General features: G+C 53.6%; 1 protein-coding gene across 3 annotated transcripts in view; it reads left to right on the plus strand.

The window, feature by feature from the left end:
- The window catches only part of GSG1L (GSG1 like), a 184,171-nt gene that overhangs the window by 162,205 nt on the left and 8,971 nt on the right, over positions 1-12,995 (plus strand). For 2 of the 3 annotated variants that reach the window (XM_051847558.2, XM_051847561.2), the window contains 2 exons: positions 6,140-6,307; positions 12,607-12,677. In XM_051847558.2, coding sequence (XP_051703518.2) covers positions 6,140-6,307; positions 12,607-12,677 — 239 coding nt within the window. The remainder of the gene's footprint in view (positions 1-6,139; positions 6,308-12,606; positions 12,678-12,995) is intronic. The other variant, XM_051847559.2, reaches the window with a different exon arrangement.

Below are 12,995 nucleotides of genomic sequence, written 5' to 3' on the forward strand. Positions count from 1 at the left end.
AGCTGAGATGTCAGCTACTCAGAAACACCAAGAGGTGCAGATGGAGCGAAACAAGCCCCAGGTAAAGCCGATAGTCTCAGGGTCTTCCTGCTGAGACAGAAAGTTCTCAGCAGTAACTGCTCTACCGCAGCCAAGGGAAAAAAAAACCTTGGTGCCACCTTGTCCTGGGCTAGCAAGGGAGTGGGGAGCCACAATCTCTACCCACTGCTTGCTGGGCTGGCACCAGAGTAGGGAGCTGGGCTTTCATACCCACTGGACAGTCACAAGCCCCACCTGGCCCCACATGGGGACCGTGGACTTCCACCGGCGCTAGGCTGTAACAAGGTGCCCTTCCCCTGCCTGCTGGGAGGGTGTCACAGGAGAACTAGCCAGAGAGTCGGGATTTTTGCTGCTGCACAGTGGTAATGAGACCACCCCACCCCCACCCAGCCACAGTGTCAGTAGGAGCAATGTAGGGAGCAGCAATGAGGCCCCCGTGCCCATTTCAGCCAGGATGGTGTCCACAGAGGCCTCGTGGAGACTCAGAACTCCCATCCGTGCCCAGGAGTGGCCAGGAGCCCTGCCTGTCTTGAATGTCCATGATGTACTGGACTTCCGCCTCTGCACTGAAGTCAGCGGCACTGCCCCCTCCTGCCTCGCCAGAGCCCTGTCAGAGGAAGCCAGTGAAAGCAGACGGCTTAGAAAGATCCAGAGTGTCATTACTGAAAGGACCCAGAATGTCCAGGTTGCAGTTGAAATTAGTTGCTGTGCCAAGAACCAGCAAGATCTCAACTTGAGTGAGAAAAGGGAGTTGCCAGATCCCAAGGCTGACAGCGATGTTGGAATTAGCTGACAAGGAATCTGAGCTTCGATGAGGGATTATAAACACCTTTCACAGTGATCTCAGGGAAGAAGTAGAGCATAGATAGGAGAACCAAATGGAAATTTTAGAACTGAAAAATGCAGTAACCAAAATAGAAAATTCAACAGTTGGACTCAACAGGAGAATTGGAGGGGCGGGAAGATGGTAGAACCAGTTGCATTTGGAAATAGCATGATGGAAATTACAATGGAAATCTGAAACAGAGAGAAAATAAATTTTTAAAAGCTGAGCAAAGTCTCCAGGACTAATGGATTCGTAACAAAAGGTGGAACAGCGCTTGTACATGGAAGATTGTAAACCACCAACAAAAACAATTCAAGAGCTAAATAGATGAGCGCAGTGCCCTGTCTGGGAGTCAGAAATAGCCTACTGAAAGCTGCCGGTTCTCAAGTTGGTATACAGATTTAAAGCAATTTCTGTCAAAAATCCCAGCAATCTCTTTGGTAGACCTAAATAAGATGATTCTAAAATGTATACAGAAGGACTTAAACCATTTTGAAAAAGAAGAATACAGCGGGATGAACCAGTCTACCCAATTTCAAGACTTATTCTACAGCTACAGGCATTGCAACTGCATGATAATGTTGGAGGGATTGATCAGTGGGACACAATAGGAAATCCAGAAAGAGATCAATTCAAATAACACCCAGCTAATTTTTGACAATGGTACAAAGCAATTCAGTAGAAGGGGGAGGGGGAACCTTCCTAATGAGTGGTGCTGGACACTCACGGCTGAAAAAGATCAGCCTTATTCTAGCTTCACGCCTTTTGTAAGAAATAATTCAAAGTGCATCACAGAGTTAAATGTAAAATGTTTAGAAAGGAATAGGGGAAAATCTTTGGACTGTAGGGTTAGGCAGAGTTCTGAGGCTTGATTAAAAAAGCATAAAAGAAAAATTTGATCCATTGGGTGTTATAAAAATTTAATGCCTTTGCCCTATTAACAAGTTGAAAAGACAAGCTACAAACTGGGAGAAAATTTTTGTAAACTACATATTTGACAAAGGATTGGTACCTGGGATATATAAAGGCATAGTGGGTAAAGCTACTGCCTGCACTGCTGGCATCCCATATGGGCACCGGTTCAAGTCCTGGCTGCTCCACTTCAATCCAGTTCTCTGCTATGGCCAGGAAAAGCAGTAGAAGATAGCCCAAGTCCTTGGGTCCCTGCACCCACGTGGGAGACCTGGAGGAAGCTCCTGGCTCCTGGCTTCTGATCAGCACAGCTCTAGCCGTTGCAGCCAATTGGGGGAGTGAATCAGCAGATGGAAGACCCCACCACCACCGCCTCTCCTTCTCTCTCTGTATAACTCTGAATTTCAAATAAATAAATAAATCTTAAAAAACCCCTTAAACACCACCCTCCCAAAAACAGTCCATCTAGAAAATGAACAAAAACATGAGCAGACATTGTGCCAAACTCAACGTGCCCAAAGCGGATAAGCCGATGAGCGCCTGCAGCTCTTAGGGAAATGCGGAACAACAACACAGTACATTCGCCATCCGACTCCACTGCACATCTCTCAGGAGTGGCTCAGCTATTAAGAAGGACACCCCCGAATGCTGGCGAGGAGGTGGAGAAGCTTCCCGTCCCTGGCAGGAGTACTATTCAGCAATGCAAAGGAGCAAACTGTTGAGTCGGACTCCTTGGTGATTCTCAGAGAATTACCGTGAATGAACCCGGGAGACATCGATAGTGCATGGCTCCATGGACCATGAGGCTGGAAGGTGGGATGCCGGCTGGGGTCGGGGGGTGAACCCTGGCCACACTCGATCTGAACAACAGGTGGTGCACGCACAGTGGATGGAGAGCCAGGGCTGGGGGCACCCTTCCCGGGCCAGTCTGCCTTTGCCCGTGCCCAGCCTGGAACTCAAGTTTCTGGAGCCCCTGAGATTGGCATCCCCATACCGCACCCTCCCCAGAGAGCTCACCAACCACCCCAAGTCGCCAGACCCTACTGCTCCTTCAGGGTGTGTGTGCTGCCTGGTGCTTGTTCTCACCTTGCTCAGTCCTCTGATCTGAATGCCTGAGACGCTTTGCTCCATCCCCTTCGGGGGGCCATCGGTGCTGAGAGTGGGACCTGTTCAGAATCGAGATTCTGGCGGTGGAGGTCAGAAATTCACTTCCCACAGCACTTAGGCAGAGAAAGGAAAGTTTTAGAAAATAATTGTATAAGAACTTCTGTTGCCAGTGACAGCAACCTAATTCAAGTTGCCTTAAGGGGAAGGAAAAAAAAAAAACAATCCCAAACAAGGTATTTGGGTTCCTGTGATTGATACGTCCAGGGATAATGGCTTTAGCTCCTGCATTAGTCAGCTTTTTGTGGCTTTAACGAAAATACCCAAGAGGAGCTTCTTGGGCAGGACAAGATTTATTTTGGCACCCAGTTTAGAGGTTCATGGTTCAGGATCGGGGTGATCCCATTAGTCTGGCATCTGGTGGAGGCTGCGTGTAGAGGAATGGTCACTGGGAGGCCAGGAAGCAGAGAGCAAAGCCCAGCAGCCCATATAACCCACCCTCCACGGCAGTTACCTGCTGGGGCCTGCACTGTGGTGCAGTTAAGCCACCGTCTGCAGCACCAGCATACCAAATGGACGCAGTTCCAGTCCCAGCTGTCCCACTTGCAATCCAGCTCCCTGCTAATGTGCCTGGGAAAGCAGTGGAAGATGACTCAGGGCCCCTGCACCCGCAAGGGAGACCTAGAAGAAGCTCCTGGCTCCTGGCTTCAGCCTGGCCCAGCCCCGGCTGTTGCAGTCATTTGGGGAGTGAACGAGCAGATGGAAGATCATTCTCTGTCTCTCTTTCTCTCTCTGTAACTCTACCTTTCAAGACTATAAATAAATCTTAATGAAAAAAGAAAACGGAGTTACCTTCCAAATCAAGCCCCCTAGTGAGCTGAAGATCACCCACTGACTCTCCCTCCTAGCCTCCACAGTTAAGTCAAGATCCAGCAATCCATAGTTGCTAATCCAGCAGCTATTAGTATTAATTCTGTAACTGCTAACTTAAGACTTTGAGTTTTTTTTTTAAAGATTTATTTTGTTTATTTGAAAGATAGTGTTACAGAGAGAAGTAGAGAAAGAGGGGTCTTCCATCCACTGGTTTACTCCCCAGATGGCCACAATGGCTGGAGCTGCGCCAATCCGAAGCCAGGAGCCAGGAGCTTCTTCCGGGTCTCCCAAGCAGGTGCAGGGGCCCAAGGACTTGGGCCATCCTCCACTGCTTTCCCAGGCCATAGCAGAGAGCTGGATCAGACGTGGAGCAGCCAGGTCTCGAACTGGTGTCCATGTGGGATGCCGGCACTGCAGGCCAAGGCTTTAACCTGCTGCGCCACAGCGCTGGCCCTGACTTTGAGGTTTAAACTTCTGCATGAGCTTGGGGAACCCAGTCCTGTTCAATCCATAAGAGCTCCTTTTCATAACTCTGTTTCATTTTCTCAGTCTGGGTGGCGGCGAGATAGTCCCCAGTAACTCCTGGCTGGAACCCCACCAGCTTAGCACCACGCAAGAAAGATGGGTCCCAGTTCTCCATAGCTTCAGTCAGTCCTGAGATTGAGTCTTGGGAGCCTGACCTGGGTCATGTGCTCATCCCTGAACCAATCACCATGGCCAGAGGGAAGCAGCACTCTCATTGGCTAGGCCTGAGTCATGTGATCACTTCTAGAGGTTGGAAGTGGTGCCAGACCCACAAAAACTGCATGGCCTGAGCAGAGGAGGAGGAGTGCCCTTAGCGGAATCCAGGTTTTGTTTCCAGAAGGAAGAACAGATGTGGATCAGGCAAAAATAGACATCCTCGTGGATTCTAGGAAAAAAAAAAAAAAACTCTTTATTCTCAATCCTCAGGTTCTGAGTTGTGGCATACTGGTACAGAGACCTCCCAGCCTGAGCTAGAATTCTGCTCGGGAGAGAGTATCTGCTTGGACCAGCTGTGGTCAGATGCTCAGCCCCTGTCCAGTCATCCTGAAACTGGGAGCTCTGGGTCGTGATTTGGACTCTTTGGGGGACAGGGACATTGTTAGAGGGGCCAGGCTGACACCCCAAAACTGTCAAATACAAAACTCAAGGCTTCTGCAAGATGTAACTTAGCTCCTTAACGTGGAAGAATCATGGGTTCGGTGTTCAGGGAAAGCGATGATTGCTTAAGATCCTGCTGAGGAAGGGTCCCCTCGCCTTCCTGCTGGGGGTCCTGAGACTGACAGGGGAAGAGCAGTGGGTACAGGAGGTGGGCGGCATTGCCGCGGGGGAATGCTGGGCTGGTGTTTAGAGACCAGATGAGTGGCACTCCCAGGAAGGACAGGGTAGGAACAGCAAAAAGGACTCCTTGGTTTGGAAGAAACCAGTCATCAAGGCATAGACTGGGAAGCAGGAGCCCATGAACCAGGCCAAGCGTAGCTGGAGTTGGGCAGGTACCCCACTCCTGGTACTATATGGGAAAGCACAGTCTTGGACAGAGGAACCAGGCAGGTGGCCATTTATAGAACTGGAACTTGGCCACCTGAGTCTCCTAGCTCCACATCCCCTCCTTCCATTGTCCCCAGAGGGATTGGCTTAGCATTCATATCAGGTGAGGGCAGCCAAGAGTCCCAGGTGTGGAGAGAGAAGGATGCAGAGTGTAGAGTCATGCCGGTCTGCATAAGCTCATCTTCCCAAGGGAGCACTTGCAGACGAAGTCGTGTGGCAGTGAGAATGTCAACAACAGTGATGTGGGCAAGGAGAGCCGGCCTTTCTGGAGAGCCAGCTAGCTGCCAGATGCTGTTCTAAGACATGCTTCATGGATCATCTCCTTTAACCCTGCAACAGCTCTGTGACATAGTGCTATTGCGTGTCCATTAAAGTGGACGTAAGGAGCATGAGACAGTTTAAGCATCTTTTCCAGGACCGCCCATGAGCAAAGATAATTTAACTCATGAAAATGAGCTCCTCCGTCATCAGCTCCAACACACCTCCTCCTGCCTTCTCACTCTGACGTCCCAAACTCCTGAGACCGTGTGCAAGGCTCTCCACTTCCTCATGCCTCCACGCCTTTGCACATGCTGTTTCTTTCTTCTAGAATGATCTTCTCCCTGGCTGACACTCATGCTGCAATTCTCTGTCTCCCAGGCCAGACTATGGGCAAAGCAGAGACCAACTCTTTCTCTTTTTCCGTGGCTGCACCTGCTCAGGATCTGGCCCAGACCAGGCACCTGTGCAGGGATGAATGCGTGTTTGGTGGATGGGGGGAGGGTTCCCGTCCCCTGCCCTACTCACTGTGGTATCTCTCTCCTCATCTCTCGGCAGCCTGGCGTGGGGCTCCTTTACCTGCTGCATGGCAGCTTCTGTCACCACGCTCAACTCCTACACCAAGACGGTCATTGAGTTCCGGCACAAACGCAAGGTCTTTGAGCAGGGCTACAGGGAGGAGCCAACCTTCGTAGACCCGGAGGCCATCAAGTACTTCCAGGAGAGGTCAGTGCACGTGGGTCACCTGTGGCCACCACTGGCAATCTGAAACTCAGGGCCTAGTCTCAGTGGCCCTAAGGTCCCTCCCCCCTAACTGGTATGATCCAACAGAGGTGTTCAGGGGGAGTGTGGGATAGAATGGAAAGGCTGGGGAGGCAGCATTTGGAATTCACTGTGGCAAAATTGCTGGTACACTTTAATGCTTTATGGGGCGTGAGGTTGTGCTGGGCTTATGCGATCCAAGTGTAAGGCCTTACATCTGGCCTCATGTTTCTTAGAGCTGTGATAAAGAGGCTGAGCCAAGGTTTCCTTCTGGGGCTCTGCCATGGCACTGACCATGCAGAGAGCCCAGCACTGGGACTGGTGATTCCTGCTAGAGGATGGTGGCTCCTAAAGGCCAGGGACTCCTGGCCAGGAACACCTGAGTCTTTGGCGTCCTACTAGGAACAGATGGAGGTGACAACAAATGGTGGGTGTGTGCGTGCATAGATGGACACATAGCTGGGTGGGTTAATTGTTTAGGGTTTGATAGAGGCATGCAGGGGTGGATGGATGCATGGATGTATGTATGGTAGGATAGATAAGTGGATGGATGAGTAAGTGGATGGATGGGTAGATGGGTGCACAGATGGATGTATGGATGGCTAGCTGGGGGAGTGGATAGGTGGATGGCTGGCTGGATGTATGCATAGGTGGATGGGTGGATGGCTGGCTGGATGTATGGATAGCTGGATGGATGAATGGGTGGTTGGGTAGATACATAGGTAGATAGATGCATGTATGTCTGGCAGGCTAGATAAGTGGATTGATGGGTGGATAGATGAATTGATAGGTAAGTGGGTGGGCAGATGGATGGGTGGATGGATGGGTGTGTGGGTAGATGGTTGACTAGATAAGCTGGTAGGCAAGGGAATGGATAAGTAGGTGGATAGATTAACAAATGGAGGGAGGGAAGGCGGAGGGATGAGTGGAAGAACAGATGTACTAAGATGTGGCTGTCCAGCTGTTAGGATTTCAGACTGGGAAGATCCTTAGCAGAACTCCGCAGCATCTTCAGGTGAAGCCACTCAGGGCAATAGCAGCCTGAAACCTGGACTGCTGAGCCCTCTCTCTAGAGAGTGAGTTCAGTGGTTCTAGTCTGTCCACCTTGCTCTGCACTGCTGTCTCCTGGCTCCATCCAAAACTGTTCCCACGGGCCCACCTATTCCCTATGAACTGTTCTAGTCTCTTCTGTGCTGTGCAGGGCAGGTGGCCTCCTTAGCACATCTGGCATCACTGGAGAGAGCAGCCCTGCCTGTGTGTGTACCCAGCCCCATGCAGTCACAGCCCGGGCGGCTCTCTCTGAAGTACAACTGCCTCCCAGGCCGGTCTGAATCAGTGGTGGCGGACATGGGACAGGGCGCTCCGACTGGCACCCTGGCCACACCCCAGCCTGTCCTGCTCACTCTTGGAGAACTAAAGAACGGCAGATCTGGACCTGGGGTCCTCATGCTCCCAGGTTGTCGTGGGGACCAGAGGAGCACTGGAACCCCACCTGTGGCTTTAAACACTGTGGCAGCCTCCAGCATCCAACTCTTGCCATAACTTACAGCATTGTGCTGGCTCGCTCCCCCTGCACCCAGCACCTCCCGGGGACCTCTGCAGCTCCCCGATCCCTGGCTGGGGCTGGGCCATGTTCTCCTGCCTGGAGCTCTGTGGGGCTCCTTTCTCTGGGAGCACCCCCGATGCTTCCCCAGGACCCCCCTCGGTGACCATGCTCCTCTGTGCTCTCTCTTGGCATCCAGCGTGGATGCCTGGGATCAGTCAAGAGAGATCTCGCTGTGGGTCGCTCCTCTAGAGGTTGTCCAGGGTGGGGGTGGGTGCCTCTAGTGCTAGGGATTCTTCCTGTTTCCAAGTAATCATTTCCGTCCTGTGCATTTCTAAAAGCAGTCTCAGGGTGTTCCTTTCCAGAGCCTCTCTTTAAAATCCAGCACTGGATACGTGGGAGGAAAAAAAAAGAATTCCAGCATTGGATACATGGGGGCATTCACACTGTGCACGGCTCTGTCTTCTCTTGTGTTGCGAATGTTTTGTAGCATGATGCTATTACTCCAAAAATGGGAAAAAGAAAAAAAAAGAACGAACCTTTTTAAAAACCCATTTATTTCCCTCCCTCTCGCCGTGGCCCTTTTGATGTGATGGTTATGGAATCTTAATTTACTACCTGCGCTCATTCGCTTGCCAAAATTCCTTTTAATTCCATTCTTCATTCCATTGTGAATCGATCGTTGAAGAATCAACGTGTTCTTCGTCCGCCGTGACTGTTTCCTGGGTGTTTAACCTCGGAGACCTGTTCGGTCTCCGCGCTCTCTTACGTGTCTGCCGTCCTGTCCTGGGTCACCTGTGACTTCTCGCCCTGCCTTGTGCCACCTCACCCTGCCTTGCCCTGTGTTGGAGGCTGAGTTGGGGAGGGTCCTTTGACATTGCTGTGGATCCCAGAAATTCAGACACGGCCTCCCCACCCCAGCAGAGATCACAGGGCCCCTGCCGGGCAGGCGGGATCAGATCTGAGATGGCCATCATTGCCCGGTGCGTGAGGCAGCCAAAAAAAGGCACGAGACGTGCCACTCCTTGAAGTGGAAAAAGATCAAAGAGGATTCGTAGAAGGAACATCTGGAAGGAGCAGCCGCTGCCCCAATGCCTGTGCTGTCTCCTTGCTGAGGAGGGGGTATGAATGGGAGGCCGGAGGGAGGCGGCTGCCCATCCCCCGCCCTGGCCCAGCATTCACCTCCGCTGGGCTACTGGTCCATGTACCTTGGTAACCAGGGCTGCGGGGAGGGTCCTGGAGACCTGGGTTGAGCTGAGCCCCCCCACCCCCACGTCCAAGGCCTCAGACATGATCTGGGACCAACCGTGTTGGCCTTGCCCTTAGAAATGCAGACTCCAGGCCCAGGTAGACTTTGCTCAGGTGACTGCTGGGCACTTTCAGGTGTGGAGTGGCCCGGGCTGGAGGACAGGTGCCAGTCAGCAGGTGGGTGTGGCCTGCAGAAGCCAGTGGAGAAAGGGAGGTCTCCAGGGCCAGTGCTGCTCAAAGTGTGGTCCCTGGATGGGTGCCCATGTGCAAACCTCTTCCTGGTAGGAGAAGAGAACTTGAGACAAACAGAAACTTTGTTGGCAGGGACACCTGCACATTTTTTTCCCCATTTCATTTTTATTTATTAGAAAGGGTTGGTCCAAGAGAGATTGAAGCTGGAGGGGCGTGGGGGTGGGGGCTGGTCCTTGGTAGCAGAGTTGGAGGAACACAGTGTGCTGTAGACGGTGGGTTCAGGCCGTGGCTGGAGGGCTGGGGAAGGGGAGGAGCTTGGGGCCCGGGAGAGGGGAGCTAGCCTTGAAAGGGTCAGACGCAAGAGGCAGACAGCAGCGGCCTGGGGGCCATGCACCTGACCCTGGGACAGTAGAGAGGGGGCCTGATGGGACCCCTGCCGATGTCCTTGACCGTCCAAGCCACCTTCAGCCCTGGAGCTGGGCCAGTGGGTTCTTCCAGGCTGCCCAAGAAGCCAGCAGATCCCCCTCTCTGGATCCCCAGGGCTACCCAGCTCCAGTCACTCGACTTCTCTTGAAAGAGCGAACCCCAGACTGTCTTGGGTTACCAGGGGCGGTGACTGGGACCCCCGCAGGTGGGGGCATCTCTGCTGTCCAGGAAGCCGGTCGTGCATGGTCACGTGTCTCCAACAGCCACTGGAATCTCACAACGTAGCTGAGTCCCGGGCAGGTCCTGACTGAGAGCCCCCTGACTGCTGGGGGGGGGGGGGTCCACAGGTTGCCATGGAAACACGTGGTGCTGCAGAGGCCCAGGAGTCTGAGCTGCAGTCCCAGTCCCGCCAGCTGCAGGGGTGGGGCCGACACTGACCTGTTCACACGCACCCAGGGCGCGAATCTCTTCCAGCTCCACATCCTTCCATGTCCCAGCGGTGACTTCCGATTGGCCACGGTGGGACTTCTCACCCCACGGAAGTCCACCAACTGTGACCAGGGAGGCAGGGGTGGCAGTCGCTCCTGCCACCTCCACCCATGGCACACACGGGAAAACCGAGACTCAGAGTGGCTGGCGGTTTGCACGGAGTCGCTCTGCCTGCTCAGTGCAGAGCTGAGCTCAACCACGACCCCTCCACATGCCAGGGCCAGGGTCTCTGGTGCCCACAGCCTCCCCATGTCGTCTTTGCCAGTCAAAAAAAAAAAAAAACAGAAACCATGCCCAGAGTTTCCTCCCTGCGAAGCTCAGGTTTGGTCCCTGCTGCAGCCACCGTGACAGTCCCTGGGTGGCGTCACTCACTGCCTGTTACTTCCTAGCCTGGGTGCGCGCCAGTCTTCCACTGAGCTGGAAACTCTGCAAGGACAGAAATGCAAACCACGTAGACCAGGTCCCCAGGGACTTCTGGTGACGGAGTGAACGAGTGAATGAGTGATCGTAATGGGAGTGGTGAGCGTTTCTCTTCCTTCTTCTTCAAGGGTCACCTTGGCATTGCCTGCTCCCCATGCACCACCTGGGCCCTGTCCTCCAGCCCCAAGCTTTTGCACGTGGCTTCGTAGCTAGGAGGAAGAGGCGGTGGGAAGGGTCAGGGGACAGAGGTGGGCAGTGGCTTTGGAGAGAAGGGAGGCCGAGAGAGACGGGGCAGGGGAGCTGCCCAGAGGTGTGGCTGCAGATACCGGACTGGGACAGCTGCGGAGTTCTCTGGGAGATCCAATGATGAGGAAATCGGTTTCGCCTCAGGGGACTGGATGGCGTTGCTGCCACTGTGATGCCCGTTTGGACTGGACCGCGTGCTGCGCTGGGATTTATCTGGGTTGCAAATGACTACGTGCAGTGAGGGCTACCACCGCTCACATCCTCTGGCCCAGCCATCTGAGATGGGGCAGGGGGAGGGTCCCGTGGCTGCTGCCGCTCTCCAGACCCTTGTCCCCTCTGCTCCATGCTTGTCACCAGTGCCCCCTGGAGGCACTGGGCCATTCTCAGTCCAGGGAGGCAGCAGGTAATGGCCCAAGTATTTGGGTCCCTGCCACCCACATAGGAGACTCAGATGGAGTTCCCAGCTCCTGGCTTTGGCCAGGCGCAATCCTGGCTGTTGAGACCTTTTGGAAAGTGAACCAGTGGACGGGAGAGCTCTATTTGTCTCTCTCTGCCAGTCAAATACATCTAAAACCACACTATTTATTTTTTTTAGAAGAATCTTCTTTAGGGTATGTTTTAAGTTAATTAAGAAATGTTACACTGCTAATAAAAGTCTGCAGCCCCCCAAATCAGAAAAATAGAGGAAAGCAAAAGGAAAACACCAGTTGATCCCTAAGCAGCTGTTACATAGAGACAGTCCCCACTGCGCTTTTGGTAAATCTGTCTGATGGTTTACGGCGCGTCCCGGTGCACAGCCTGTGCTGCAAGCCACACGGCACACAGTCTGAGAGATTTGCACATGCTCAGTGTTTGTCTTCCCGTGAGAACGATGGCTTTGCACCCCTCTGCCCCCGATGTCTGGGCCGGGTGGCCCTGGGTCAGCCCAGTCACCTCCCAACGGCTCTGCGGCTTCATCAATCAAATGAAAATAATGGCACCTGTCAACTTAAATAACAAACAGCGAGGGCGTCCCTGGAGAATAATGATGTTTATTATTCATTGTCGTATTGGGAGTAACACAGCCTTGCCAGGGGCGGGGGAGGGGGGGAAACGTGAGCCACAGAAAGCTGTAGAAATATTTGAAGAACTCCAGGGAAGGGAAAAAAAATCTTAAAAGCAAAATGTGGGCGGGGCTTTGTGGTGCAGCCGGTTAAGCTTCCGCATGGGCACCTGCATCTCAGATCACCGTGCTTTTCTGAGTCCCGGCTGCTCCACTTCCCATCCAGCTCCCTGCTCATGCATCGTGGGAGGCAGCCGATGAGGGCCCAGGTGCTTGGGGCCCCCGCCACCCACGTGGGAGACCTGGAAGGAATCCCTGGTTCCTGGCTTCCACTTTGCCTACCCCTGGCTGTTGCAGGTTGCAGGCATTTGGGGAATGGATGGGAAGATTCTCTCTCTCTCTCTCTCTCTCTCTCTCTCTCTCTCTCTCTCTCTTCTGCTTTCAAGTAGATGAAGATATAAATGTTTTTAAATTTTAAAAGCAAAATGAGGGGCCAGCCTAGTGGCCAGGGTCTCCGGAGCAGCGGCAGAGAAAGACTTTACAAACCTCCAGCACAGGGGCGGGGCTGCGGGCTAGGGAGGGCGCCGCGCGTTTCCTGGGGGTCTGCCTCCCGCAGACGGGCCTGTGGTTGATTCTGGTTTGCTTCTTTCTTCCCAGGCTGGAGAAGGGCGATGGCAGCGAGGAGGAGGACCTGCACCTGGACTGCCGTCACGAGCACTACCCCAGCCGTAAGTGGCCACCTCGCCAGGCACCTGCTGCGGCAGGGGCGCGGGCCAGCCCCCCCACCGGGCCCCCTGCATGCCCCCGCACACCCCTGCCGTGATGAGGAAACCCAGGCAGGCGTCTCAGCCAGCGATTCCCTTGTGTGCAGTGACGGGGAGGGGAGATCCTGGGATTGGAAGTGACAGTGGACAGGACTTGTCCTGTGTAGCGGGGATGTGTGTGCAGTGGGGATGCCCTGGGCCGTGGAGGGCCTCACTGAGGGGGCCGCTGTTAGGAAAAGCCCTGTTGGGAGCAGAAGGCAGAGAGAGAGGGGAGGAGGGAGA

The sequence above is a fragment of the Oryctolagus cuniculus genome, chromosome 19 (genome assembly GCF_964237555.1).
Source record: "Oryctolagus cuniculus chromosome 19, mOryCun1.1, whole genome shotgun sequence".
Classification (NCBI taxonomy): domain Eukaryota; kingdom Metazoa; phylum Chordata; class Mammalia; order Lagomorpha; family Leporidae; genus Oryctolagus; species Oryctolagus cuniculus.